Source organism: Meriones unguiculatus, chromosome 8 (genome assembly GCF_030254825.1).
Source record: "Meriones unguiculatus strain TT.TT164.6M chromosome 8, Bangor_MerUng_6.1, whole genome shotgun sequence".
Classification (NCBI taxonomy): Eukaryota; Metazoa; Chordata; class Mammalia; order Rodentia; family Muridae; genus Meriones; species Meriones unguiculatus.
Window position 1 is genome coordinate 72,348,378 of NC_083356.1, and position 13,786 is coordinate 72,362,163.

A 13,786-nucleotide genomic window follows, 5' to 3' on the forward strand; every position below is an offset into this window, starting at 1 on the left:
ACTGAGCTTGGTTTTTGAGCTTCGAATTTACTAAATAGCCAAAAAAGGATTTTGAACTGATCTTTCCAACTTTCATGTGCTGAATTGACGGACATACGCTATCAGTAACGCTGGCTTACGACAGTGGCTTTCCTTCTGGACCTGTCCATATTACATTTCCGTTCAAAAGGAAACAATGAAGACTGCCCACGGAGTCGACTTAGACTTCTCCGGCTTCCGTTGTGCCAGTGGAGCCCCGCCCACCCACCGCGGACATCCGCTGCCATGGCGACCCTACTGCTTCGCTCCCTGTGCTTCCGCCGTAGTCTCCAACACAGTTCGCGGCCTGTTGTAGGTGAGCAGCTACCCCGGTGTGCGCGGCGATTGGAGGAACCCGGCTCCTCTCACCTTTACCCCTCTCCTGCCACGCAGATGTGCCCCTCAGGGCCGGAAGCCATGGCGCCCCGCTGCTGTACCCAGACCACATCCCCACCACCCCGCTGCAAAAGATGCTGCTGGCCGCGGGCTCGGCCGGAATGGCGCTTTACAACCCCTATCGCCACGGTAAGGACGTTCGCTCCCCGCCCTTGAAAGCTCGGGCTTGTCATGACCTTTGTCAAAGCCTTGGTTTTATGTAACCGGAGAGTCAGGCAGTCGCGGGTACCCAAACCTGGTTGCGTCTAGCTCTTAGTCCCCAGGAACGTTTATGATAATCAGGTGCCAAGTTCTAGCCAAAATCACTGTTGTGGGTCTGCTGGGCAGAGCGAGGAGAGGAGGAAGGAAGTGTGACATCTACAGGTCTGACTTTTTGTAATTCTTGGGAGAGTGTGTCAGCCAGCATATTAATCTCTGGACTGAATGACTTACGTGTACACACCATAGTACAACATTCTCTTGAGTAGTAAACTTGCTAAGATCAAGGATCGTGATTTTCAGGATTTTCTTTGCTGAATCAGTTCAAGACTGGCTTCTTATTCAGTACGTGGCTAGTGTTTGTTCAAAGAAAGAAAAGATGGGAGGAAGAGGAGAAGACATGAAGTGGTTTATATAGGATCCCTTATCTAGTGACTGCACTTGGACTCAAATCTAGCACCATTGTTGTTGTTGTTGTTGTTTTGGTGAGACAAAGTCTCGTGTAGACTGAGCTTGCTTCTTGTTTCTATCAAGGATGACTTTGAATTCCTGATTTCCTGCCTCCTTTGAATGCTGGTTAACAAATGTGTGCCACCATGCCCAGCTTATGTGGATCTAAGAACCAAACTCAGGGCTTCAAGTGAGCTAAGCAAGCCCTCTGTCAGCACAGATATATCAGCCTTTCATCAGCATTTAATCTCAGGGCTGGTACTAATCAGTAGAAACCTGATACTCTGTTACAATAATGGGATATGAAAGTAGTTCATTTTTCTGTTGATTCCATATTCCAACAGATTAGTAATGTTAAGAATAATAGCTACAGCCTGCTCTACAAAGTGAGTTCCAGGACAGCCAAGTCTACATATGTAGAAAGACCCTGCCTCAAAAACAAAACAAAACAAAAAAACAAGACAAAAGGGAAGAAGAGGAGGAGGAGGAAGAGGAGGAGCTTGCTGTCCTGGTGGTTTATGCCTTTAATCTTGCACTTGGGTAGTGGAGGTAGGAAGATCTCTGTGAGTTTGAAGCAAGCCTGAGTTCCAGTTCTACATACTGAGTTCCAGGACAGCTTATACTACAAAGACAGTCTCAAAAACAAAAAACAAACAAAAGGATTCCATCCTCCATCTGCCCATTTCTGACCTTTTAGACATGGTTGCAGTTCTGGGAGAGACCACAGGATGCCACACCCTGAAATTCCTCAGGGACCAGATGAAGAAGGATCCAGAGGGTGCCCAGATCTTACGGTAGGTCCTAACTTTGTCTTGACGTTTGGTAGGGGTATGTCAGTCCTCATCTTCAGAGGACCATGGATGGATGCACTGCCCAGTAGTGCATGGGTCCCTGCTCAGTACCAGGAACACACACATGTGGAATGGATCTCCTGGGTTGTGCAATACATTGTCTTAGTCCAGTGCCAGCCACAAGACTGCTTGCATTAGGCTCTCAGTAACCAGCTGTTCCTCTCCAAATGTGCGCTCACTATCACCTCCCTGCAGTGGCATCTGTGCCCTTCTTCTCTGGCTAGATCATGCCTTTGAAGGCACCAGCTCAGCCCTGGTTTGTGATGGGCTCCACAGTCCCTAATACTACAGTGTTCCACAAGGGCTTATGTGGCTACATGGATGTCCTGTGGCCTGATGCCCACCCCAACTTCCTTTATGTGGCCCTTTCATTAGCCTTGGTTGACACACACCCAGTCCCACCTCCGACAATCTGTCTTTCAGAGATCGTCCCCGGATCTCACTGTCCACCCTTGACTTAAGCAAGCTCCAGAGCCTGCCTGAAGGTTCTCTGGGCCGTGAGTATCTTCGCTTCCTGGATGTTAATGTGAGTTTCCAGCCTCTGTGCATCCAGCACTTATCAACAAGGACAGAGGAGTGACATGGGAGGATATAGTCTAGGACAAGAGGATGCCAAAGCTGCCAACTAAGGCAGAGGTGCTTTTCAGGCTTTGCATTTTTTCTATGGGATGGACAAATGGGCTGGGAATGTCATCCCAAATACTAGCACCAAATGCTGGTGGTTATTAACCTCCTGCCAGGCTGGTACATGATCTGGCTAGATCCTGCTAGTGACCCTGTCTAGTGTGTTCTATTGTCACCCTCTTGCAAGAGATGAGGACTCAGACATGGAACAGTGAAACAACTTGGTAACTTTATAGCCAGAATGACCCAGGGCAGTGTTCCACCCCAGCTTATGCACCGAACCACTGTGCTGTGGCCAGTCTGGTACTCTCCAGCACCAGGCAAGGCAGCTAGTGGGAGGAACAGGGGTTCCCAGCAATCAAAGCCTCACTACTCAGCACCTGCCACCCATCGGTCTACGTGCTGTGGTGTAGTGAGCCAGGGCTCTGTCCTCCCAGAGCTTGTGCTCTTATTAGAGAGACCTGGAATAAAGTAGTTTTTAAAAATGAAATGAAAATGTAGCAGTCTAGGGCTATAGTACAGTTGGTAGAGTTTATGCACAGAGTCCTGGGTTCAGTCCCCAGCATGAACTTGCTGTACAGGAGAAGAAGAAAGAGAAGTTCAGGGCCAGCCTTGCTCACACAGTGAGCTTTTGGCCAGGCACACACTTGGTACATAGACATATACACATGAAAACACCCACTGTGTATATTAAAAGAATAAATTATCAAAACAAAACATCGGAGGGCCTGGGGGGATAGCTCAGTGGTAGATAGTTCTCGGCCAGCATAAGGCCCTGGGCTCCGTCCCCAGCATAAGTACATAGATAAATAGAACACTGAGGTGTGAACAGGGGAAGGAGCAGGCTGATGGTTATACTGGGGCTGTGGGAAAGAAACTGCATCTTGTAACAGCCATTAAAAGTCATTGGAACTTTTAAAACAAAATAGTAATACAGCTTGACTGATGAAAGAACCTTAGAACCAGGCACAGTGGCTCACACCTTTAATCCCAGCACTCTGGAGGCAGAGGCAGGCAGATCTCTGAGTTCGAGACCAGCCTAGTCTATACAGTTCTAGGACAACCAGGGCTACACAGAGACTCTCAATCAAAATAAAGGAAAGAACCATATAATCCAGTTGTCCTACTCCACCTGTCCCCTCCCTCTATTGTGTGCACATCTCCTTGAAGCTAAACGGTTCTCCATCCAGAAGCCAGCCAGGCTGAGGGAGGATGTGGGTGACTAAGAGTCACTCTGGAACAAGATTTCCTAGACTTAACGCTACTGATGCTGTGGGTTGGGATTCTTGGTTGGGAAACTGTCCTGTGCCTCCCTCATCCATCCAGTGGAGTGGTGACAATCTTAAATGTCTGGACATTGTAAAGATCTCTGATGTGCAGCTGAGAACAACAGCTCCATAAAGGCATTGCCTCAAGACAGTAACCTGCTTCTTGCCCTCTCCTAGCACCTTTGCCTTGGCAGAGTAGTCCCTGCCCTAGTTTCACCAGGCTGCAGGTTGTTTCATCAGTGAGAAACCTGCCCCAACTGCCACCCTGGGAGGACCAGCTTTGGCATTCTCCACAGCCTTTAGTCCTGTTGTGGTGAGGTCGGGGAGGAGCTCTGTTAGGGCTGTCCTGGGCACCTTACCCAGCATATTCCCTACTATAGTGGCTGTCTGGAGATCTGGCACTTCCAGGACAAGGAAATCAATCACCACAGAAGGGGAAGGAACACCATGAGTCTTACAAAATTAAGAGGAAGGTTCAAGGTAAAGCCACAGGAGCCAAGGCTGGCATTGCTGAAAGGTAGTGTCATACTTTGGCAAGTTAAAGGAACAGAGGTAATGCTCCGCCTCTCTTCCCAGTCTCACAGCCCTGCACAAATCCTCTGCAGACGGAGGACAGATTCTTCATCCTCAGGGCACTAATGTGGCTGATTGATAATGGATATCAGGACTACTGGATGTGGAGACCAACAGGCCGCTCCAGGCACCTCAGCTGTACGATCTTGGGCCCCACGCTTTACCCTCCTAGCCGCATTTTTCTCGCCTGTTTCTCAAGTTAGTAATAGCATCTACCTCCTAGATTACAGTAAGGGCAAAACATGACAATATATGTAAAGGACGTCATATATAGTTGGCAGATAGTAGGCCCTCAGTGAAGGCAGTGCTTCATCGGCACACAGATGTAATGTCTTGGGACCCAGCTTGGCCATCGGTTAACACCAAACAACACTGTGCCGGCTGCCCTGAAGCAACAAACACTTCAACTCCATCAGCTTCTGGGTAAGCTGAGGCCATGTTGGAGCAGGCCAGTTAGGCTGGCCCCAAGTGTGTTGAGGTACTAATGCAACTCAGAGAAGCAGGGTTGACTAGGCGAGGGTGATCAGCCTCCTTACCCTTGCTGGGAGTATACACACCTGTAATCCCAGCATTAGGGAAGTCAAGGCAGAAGAATTGCCAGGAGTTTAAGGTCAGCCAGGGCTAGGCAGCAAGAGACTCTCTATAAAACAACAGAAAGGAGTTATTCATCTGGGTCCTGGACCAAGCACCAGAGCCACAACAGTGAGTAAAATGGGCCACATGGGAATTTAAAGCTTCTTAATGGCCCCTTGAATAAAAGGAAACAATTAATTTAATAACATTTAGGTGTGTGCCTCTTTATTTTGATTTTTGGGCAGGCTTATAGCCCAGGGTGGCCTCAAATTCTCTATGTTGCTAAAGATGATCCTAAACCCCTGATCCTTCTGCCTGTACTTTCCAGCTGCTGGGATTACAGCTATGTGCTGCTGTGCTCATTTTTGTGCAGTGCCAGGGCTATACTAGGCCCCCACTCTACCAACTGAGCTACATCCCCAGCCCCACTGCAGCCGTTTTAAGTTTACAGTTCAGCAACAGTGTTTTTATTTTGTGTGTACATGTTTGTGTGTAGGTGTGTCTGTGTATGTGTGGATCCTAGAGCTTGACATCAAGTGTCTTCCTCAACCTTATGTTTTGGGTTTTTTGTTTTTTGTTTTTGCTTTTTTTCTGAGGCAAGGTTTCTCTGTGTAGCCTTGGCTGTCCTGGACTCGCTGTGCAGACCAGACTGGCCTCGAACTCCCAGCCATGTGCCTGCTTCTTCCTCCCTGAGTGCTGGGATTAAAGGCATGCACCACCACGCCTGGCTCAACCTTATGTTTCAAGTCAGGCCCTGTTTGAATTTAGAGTCCATCAGTTTGGCTAACTGGCTGGCCTGCAAGCCCTAGGATGCCTTGGCCTCTTGTTTCCGCCTTCCATGTGCTGGATTACAGGCACAGTGCAGCAACTACCTTTTTTTTTTTTTTTTTAATTGTGTGGGTGCTAGGGGTGGAGCTCAAGTCCTCACACTTAATACAACACTTCATTGACCAAGCTATCTCCCTAGCTCCTAGTATGTTCTTCTTTTTTTTTTGTGCGGCTAATCCCAGAACTTTCTGTCTTACAAAACCCACTCCGCCTCTCCTCACTAAAGCTATAGGTTCCAACAGGCTGCCAGCATTGTGTGAGCTTGAGAAGGTGGGGGAGGGGCGGCAGTAATTCTTCCCTGAGGTTTCCTTGTGGGCAGGTGTGGGTAAAAACAGCAGGGATCTCAGATAGTGTATGAGTTTGGTGGGAACAGTGAAAATAAGGTGGTGTCGGGCCAGCAGGCCGGTGGGACTCTGGGGGCTGATGGGAAGGAGTCCAAGGAGGGATTGTGTTTGTCAGAGGGTCTCTCCAGACACACGGGCACCTACGCGTTTCGTGGACGACGAGGAACTAGCCTATGTGATCCAGAGATACCGTGAGGTGCACGACATGCTCCACACGCTGCTGGGGATGCCAACCAATATGCTGGGTGAGTGCTGGCAGAATAGCCAACTGAGTAGGCAGTGGCGGGGTCCCCTGCCGGGCCTGTCTTCCAGGCAGGATCACAGTTCGTGCCTCTTCTTTATCAATTAGCCCAGTTCCTGCCTTCTGTATTATGTATGCATCCTGGTAGCATCCCTGCCATGCATCCTCATTCATCCATGCCTCCCAGCCCTCGTCTCAGCATCTAGACACCAAGGATCCCTGCTTCTGAAACCATAGCAACTCCCTGGGCCTGAATAGACCACTGTCAGCCTAACCTTTGAGATCTTCTGCATGCTGTCCCCATGACTCCCCTCTTGGACCTTCCCTCACTTCTAGCCAAATGCCCCACAGCCCATATAGGATGGGACTACACCCCACCAAACAACCCCTAGAAGTACGAAAGGAGAGCATGCCTCACTGGGGGCCCTCCAACCTCCCTGCCCCCATCACCTGCTCACCTTCCACCCTCTCCCTCACCTCTAGGAGAGATTGTGGTAAAGTGGTTTGAGGCTGTGCAGACTGGCCTACCCATGTGCATCCTGGGAGCACTCTTCGGACCTCTCCGCCTCCGTGCTCAGTAAGTTTTCTGGGGATGGAAGGAGACCTCCAAAGGGCTGGGGCTCCAGGAAGTGTGGGAATGGGCATGCAGGTACCTCAAGCCTCTCCAGAAAGCAAAGATGGGAATAATAAGGCAGAAAAGAAAACTGAGTCAATGAACCCCGGGGTCTCTTGAGCCAGGCGTCCAGGGCTGGATCAGAATGAACAGGGTCAGCATGAAGGTGAGGTTTCTGGAATTGGACAGGCCTATATTTAAACCTGAGCTTCATCGTGTTCAGGGTGTGTGCTGTGAGGCTTTCCTCACTGAGGTCTGCTTAGGTCTGAAGGAAGGTTGACTGAGAACAGAGTGTGTTGCACCCTTGGGGACCTTAATGTCTTTTCTTCCCTCCACTGTCCTCCAGGAGCCTACAAGTACTGTTTTCTGAGCTGATCCCTTGGGCAATTCAGAACGGGCGCAGGGCCCCGTGTTTCCTCAACATCTACTATGAGCAGCGTTGGGAACAGTCCATGACAGCCCTGCGGGAGGAGCTGGGCATTAGTCCTCCCCCGAAACTTGTCCAGGGCCTGGCCTAGCCAGAGCTGCTCTTCACAGAGAAAGCTGAACTTGCCTCTTTACCCACTGCCTTCCTTTCTTGTCTTTGAACCTTGAACTCATAGTGTCATTTATCATGATTTTTATAGGCATTGTTGTCATGTGCCTTGAGGGCCAGTCCAGACAGCAGGCAGGGTAGTGGGGCCCCGGAGTGCTGTGAGCTATCCAAAGAGAGCAAGATGTGTGCTTGGAACAATCATCTTGGATCTTACTGGATTGTGCAGGTGGGAACAGTTACTCTTGACAGGACATTCTGGCAAGCTGTCTTCGAAGACCTGACTATTACATCCTGTTCCAAAGCTCTGAGAAGAGTGATGGGGAGCAGAAGGTGTCTCTGCTGTCTGAATAAAGCTCCCATCAGCCTAGACTGGTCTTCCTTGGCCTAGTGCTCCCTTAGCCTGAAGTGCTGGAGAGGGCAATTCCTTCCCAAGTTGGACCTCAGTTGCTTGTTGCTGTCATTGGGTCTGAAGTCAAGCAGGTTAGGAATCAAGTCCCTAGCCTTGAAAATTCACAGGTCCTTCTTATTTCTAAGCCAGACTTCTGACATCAGCAGAGGAAGAATGATAGTGCCTATGGAAAGAGCCAAAGGAAAAAGCTGTTTGAGCCTCCCCTGATAAAAACCAACCAACTGAACCAGTGAGATGGCTCAGCAGTACAGGCACTTCCACCAAGCCTGACAATGGCATTTCAGTCCCCAGGACTCACAGGGTAGAAAGAGATGGCGACTACCAGTGCTGCTGTGACATGCTCATGTCCACACACGTGTACACTGACACAAAAGGAAACCTCAAAACTGAAACAAGACAAAACAAAACAGGCCTTACTAGATGGCTTACAAATGTAAAAACACTGGCCACCAAGCCTGAAGATCTGAGTTGCATCCCCAAGGTCCACATAATGGAAGGTAAAAAACAACTTCTGCGGGGCTGGAAAGATGGCTCAGTGGTTAAGAGCACTGTTTGCTCTTCCAAAGGACCCGGGTTCAATTCTCAGCACCCATATGGCAGCTCACAACTGTCTATACCACCAATTCCAAGGGATCTGACACGTTCACACTAATGCACATAAAATAAAATAAATTATTAAAAAAAAATAAAAACAACTTCTGCAAGCTGTCCTCTGACCACATCCCATGTGCGTACACGTGCACTCATGTGCAAAATAAAATGTGAAAACTATTTAAAATGATGGGCTGGAGGTGGTCTCACTGGCGCATGCCTGTAATCCCAGCACTTGAGGAGGCAGAGGCAGGTAGATCGATGTGACTTCAAGGCCAGCATGGTCTATAAAGTGAGTCCAGGACAGCCAGGGCCACACAAAGAAACCTTGTCTCACCCGAACCCCCTACCCCCAAGAAAAAAAATGGGCTGGAGAGATTCTCAGCAGTTTAGAGCACTTGTTGCTCTCACAGGGGACCTGGGTTTAATTCCTAGCACCCACGAGGTGATTCATGACCATCCTTAACTCTGGGATCTAATGCTATCCTCTAATCTTTGTGGGTCCCAGGCATATTTGTGGTACATATAAATACATGCCCACAAAATGTTCACACATATAAATAAATCTTTTTTTTTTTTTAATTAAAATGAACAATGAAGTACGGGGGATATGGCTCAATTGTAGGGCACTGTATGAACTGCATGGGGTCCTGGGCGTGATCTCCCGACACCACGGGTTCACACGACACCGTAAGTAGCACATACCTGTCTGTGCTTGGGCGCTGCGCTCCAGGACAGGCCTTGCCCCACCACTGACCTGCTGTGCTTCCTTGCAGCAGTCTCCTGAAGTTCTCTTTCCCAACTTTAAAAGGAACGTCAAACACCTGTTGCTCGTAAGATGGCCCATGGTGGTACTTGTTAGTACATCATTAGCACTTAGGAAATAGAAGTTATTATTGGCCAAGAAGTTCCATGAAGAGCTCTGAAGTCCCCACTGGCAAAGTCAGACCAAAGTAGGATTGCTACAGCTCATAGCTCCTCAGGCCAAAGGAGCAGAATGTGTATGAGGAAAACATTTGAGTGTAGTTGGTACACACCTATGAGCCCTGCAATTCACAGAGCCCTTCCTGGTTAGTTTACTGCTTTCAATGCTCATGTTAGATCCTAACTGTGGAGCAGATGGGGTCATGTCAGAGCCCACCCACCATGTCGGCCTAAGCTAAGCCTTTTGCTGAAGTGTCAGGACCATCTCTGTCCTCGGAAATCCTCCACAATCCTTTTCGCCCCTGAGGGACACTTGGTAGACACAAGAAGGCCGACTAAGACATTCCTCAGACCAAGGGATAAAGTACCCTGAAGAAAGCAGCCTCCCATACAGCTGTTGTAGAGAAACCTGTAAAGGATGGCAGGGCCAAAGAGAGGGAGCTGAGCCCTGCAGTGACTCCTCCCTTCTCCAGGAAAACCGGTTAATTTTAGCTCGCAGTTTTGTCCATCTTAGTGGGATGGTAAAAGCAGTAGGAGCTTTGAAAGGCATCTGGGAGCCAGAAGTGCTGATTGCACCTTTAATCCCAGCCCTCTGGAGGCAAAGATAGGCAGATCTCTGAGTTCCAGACCAGCGTGGTTTTCAGAGTGATTTTCAGGACAGCCAGGGCTACATAGACAAACCCTGCCTCAAAAAAAAAAAAAAAAAAAAAAAAAATCTATAAATAAAAAAAGGAAAGGGCTGGAGAGATGGCTCAGAGGTTAAGAGCACTGGCTGTTCTTCCAGAGGTCATGAGTTCAATTCCCAGCAACCACATGGTGGCTCACAACCATCTATAATGAGATCTGGTGCCCTCTTCTGGCATGCAGGTCTACATACAGATAAAACATTGTACATATAATAAATAAATAAAATCTTAAAAAAAAAAAAAGGAAAGAAAAGAAAGGCAACTGGAGACTGGAGAGATGGCTTAGTGGTTAAGAGCACTTGCTACTCTTGCAAAGGTCCCTGGTTCAGTTCCCAGTACTCACTTGGTGGCTCACAACCATCTATAACTCCATTTCCAAGGAATCCAATGCCTTTCCTGACCTGGTGCTCTCTTTTGACCTACCAAGCACTCACATGCAGGAAAAACATATCTAATCGCTTCTTGGACTTTTGACTAAGATCAAGTATAGTATCTGTTTTTATCAGTTTAATAGCTGATACATCCTCTCTCCAAGGACAATATATTAAGTGGATTTTTGAAGCTAGGAGTTGGAATGGGAGCTTGTTCTGTCCACTCCACACATTGACTTGGTATTGCAGGACCTCCAGGAATGGTGTAAAATAAATACATGCATACATATATACATATACACATACACAAGCACAAATATACATAAATCTAAACAAAAAATGTTTTTTGAGACAGGGTTTCTCTGTGTAACCTGGCTTTCCTGAAAATCACTGTGTAGATCAGACTTGGAGATCCTCCTGCCTCTGCCTCCAGAGTGCTGAGATTAAAAGTGTTGCCACCACACCCGGCTACCAGATGCCTTTATTTTATTTTATTTTATTTTATATTTTTTATTATAAGTTACATTTTATTAACTCTGTATCCCAGCTGTTTCTGCTCCCTCATTCCCTCCCAAACCCTCCCTCATCTCCTCCCTGCCCCTTTCCAAGTCCACTGATTGGGGAGGGCCTCCTCCCCTTTCTACCAGATGCCTTTCTAAACTCCTGCTCTTTTACTTCCCCATTGTGATAACTGAAACTGTGAGCCAAAATCATCCATTTCTCCCTTACACTGCTTTTTTTCTGGCTTACAGTTTTTTTGTTTGCTTGTTTGTTTTTTGAACAAAAATTTAAAAGCAGCTGGTCAAATGCACAATCAGGAAACAGGGACAAGGAAAGCATGCAAGAGCTTAGCTAGCTCTCTTTTTTTCTTGCTTTTATTTTTGAGATAGGATCTCACTAGCCTTGGCTAGCCTGAAGAGCATAGAACTCATAGAACTCTGCCTGCCTCTGCCTCCTGAGTGCTGGGAGTAAGGCATGGGCCACCATGCCTGACTAGCTTTCTTCATTTTCTACAGTCCAGAATCTGATGCCCAGAGAATCACCCCACCCACAATAGGGTCTCCTGCTATTATTTATGTTGGATAATCCCCATAGGCAGGCTCAGAGGCCCACCTCCCAGGGCACTCTAGAGGATGACAACACCGTCAAAAGCAGTAACGGAGACAGTGCCACTTCTGGCTTCAGAGTTGAGGCCAGCTGAGGGTCCTTGTGCCAGCCCCACTTACGTCACCTTGAATTCTTACCAGCCACAGGAGGGATTTCTATTCAACAGGTTTGGATATGCTCTGTGCTCTGGGAGAGTGGCTTGTGAAAGCCTGGCCTCTGAGGCCAGGGACTCCATCCTAGCTGTGGCTGACCAGAAGAGAAAGAGACAGACCAGGAAGAGTGTTAGGCAGATGAACTGCCAGAATGTGGGGAAGGGCGGCTTAATCCAGATTTGTCTTCACCCACCCTCCCTGTGTCCACTCACACCAAGCAGCTTGGAGGCAGAATGTCTTTTACCTCTGTGTTTGGCTTCTTCACCTCAGACCTAGCCTGGTATTTTGTGGGAGACTGCCTTAATTTGGCCACTGTGACAAGTCTGGTAAGCAGACAGCAAACTTCCTTATAGCTGAACTCAATAGTCAGCCGAGAAAGTATATTTACACTCACTAGTCACCATAGCCTCAGTCTCCCTTTCACTCACTCAACAAGGATCTACATTGTTTGTTAATCCCTGTGCATGCATGATTTTTCTGCTCAGAGTTTTTATTTGATACAAAGTCTTGCTATGTTATATGGCCTAGACTGGCCTGGTCCTTCCTTCCTTTGTTTTGGAAACAAATATGTGTTTCTATGTATATAAGCATGTGTGTGTATGTTTGCAGAGGCTAAAAGAGGCTTCAGATACCTGGAGCTGGACTTGTAGCAATTGCGGGCTGCTGGGTGTGGGAACCAAACTTAGGTCCCCTGGGAAGCAGCAAGTTCTCCCTACTGCTAGACCAGCTCCCACGCCCCTGGCATTTTGTGGTTTGACTTTGTGACAGGGTCTCTGTGGCCCTGGCTCGCCTGGAACTCACTATGTAGAGCATGCCGATTTCCAGCTCATAGAGACCTGTTTGCCCCTGCCTCTTGAGTAGACTAAGGTATATGTGTGCCATAGGAGCCACATGTATGGTGGTAGTGGGAGGAGTGTATGTCATCATTCCCCGCATGTCTCTTTTGGTTGATTGGTGTACTGCTCGTTTTAAAACTCTATTTTATTTGGGGTTCCTTTAAGCTTTTCTCTTCCAACCTCCTAACCCTAAGTAGGAGAGAGAAGGTTGGTCGGGAAAGGGGGCCGCAGACCTCTTTACTTCTCCCAGCTGTTTAGGGTCAATGGGTTCTTTTAGGGCTATACCAATCTCTGGCAACAGCAGACGCAGCAAGCAGTCTCCTTCGAGCACCCTCTCCACACTAACCTTCTCTCTCCTATTTAGGATTAGGGTGTTGGAAAGGAGATAGAGGCCTAAACACCCCAAGTAAAATAGAGTTTAAAAGCAAGCGCTACAGATTGGTTGGGTTTTTCGGGTGCTGGGTTCAAACTAGGGCCTTGGGCAAGCTAGGAAGGGCTCTTCCACTAACTTATGTGCCCAGCTCTAGCCTGACACCCTGTGTTTCATGATGACTCCAAACCCAGGGAGCATAATGTCTCCTAGAGTTTGATTTATGTGTTCTCTGCGGCCAGAGAGCCTATAAACTATAATAATAAATATGTCGGCACTGTTTCAAATGTGCCTCATGAATCTACACACCAGGGCTGTGAGGTGAGTCCTCAGCATTATGATTTACAGACAGATATTATTTTTTTGTTTGAGACAAAAGTCTCTCTTTGTAGCCTTGGCTGACCTCAAACTCACAGAGATCCTCTGCCTCCCAAGTGCTGGAATTAAAGATAAGTACCACCATGCCTGCCCAGCCCACAAACCCACTTTGGGGGGTTGGTTTGGTTTTGTTTATTTGTTTGTTTTTGAGACAGGGTTTCTCTATGTGGCTCTGGCTGTCCTGGAACTCACTTATGTGACCAGGCTGGTCTCTAACTCAGAGATCCACTTGACTGCCTCTTGGTGCTGAGGTTAGAGGCATGTGCTACCACACTTGACCCCCTAAAACCTACTTTTAATACATAAGAAGGAGCTTAGACTTGGAACTTTGTGCTGAAAACATTAGTCCCCATTTGTCTGTAGTAGCCATGCCTATGAATGTGGGGGGCGCTACTGCCTTCTGTTATAGCCCTGGAGATGTCCCTTTAGCTTACTATCCAAGCCCTCCAA

The 13,786-nt window shown here is 47.9% G+C and overlaps 1 protein-coding gene and 1 non-coding gene across 2 annotated transcripts; both read left to right on the forward strand.

Annotated features, from left to right (window-relative positions):
* Positions 1-117: 117 nt before the first annotated feature.
* Coq4 (coenzyme Q4) lies at positions 118-7,879 on the forward strand. Its single transcript, XM_021643678.2, has 7 exons — positions 118-334; positions 412-543; positions 1,760-1,856; positions 2,337-2,439; positions 6,239-6,368; positions 6,848-6,941; positions 7,324-7,879. Exons 1-7 carry the CDS (start codon positions 265-267, stop codon positions 7,493-7,495), a joined length of 798 nt encoding a protein of 265 aa, XP_021499353.1. The 5' UTR covers positions 118-264; the 3' UTR covers positions 7,496-7,879.
* Positions 7,880-10,576: 2,697 nt separating this feature from the next.
* Positions 10,577-10,767, forward strand: LOC132656105 (U2 spliceosomal RNA). The gene has a single exon (XR_009594046.1). It is a non-coding gene; the product is annotated as a U2 spliceosomal RNA (small nuclear RNA).
* The last annotated feature ends 3,019 nt before the right edge of the window (positions 10,768-13,786 follow it).

Excerpts from the sequence above, each read along its gene's own strand:
- Coq4 (XM_021643678.2), top strand. The coding sequence starts at position 265 with ATGGCGACCCTACTGCTTCGCTCCCTGTGCTTCCGCCGTAGTCTCCAA. Across the intron at positions 544-1,759 it reads TTACAACCCCTATCGCCACG|ACATGGTTGCAGTTCTGGGA; the intron begins GTAAGGACGTTC and ends CTGACCTTTTAG. Across the intron at positions 1,857-2,336 it reads GAGGGTGCCCAGATCTTACG|AGATCGTCCCCGGATCTCAC; the intron begins GTAGGTCCTAAC and ends TCTGTCTTTCAG.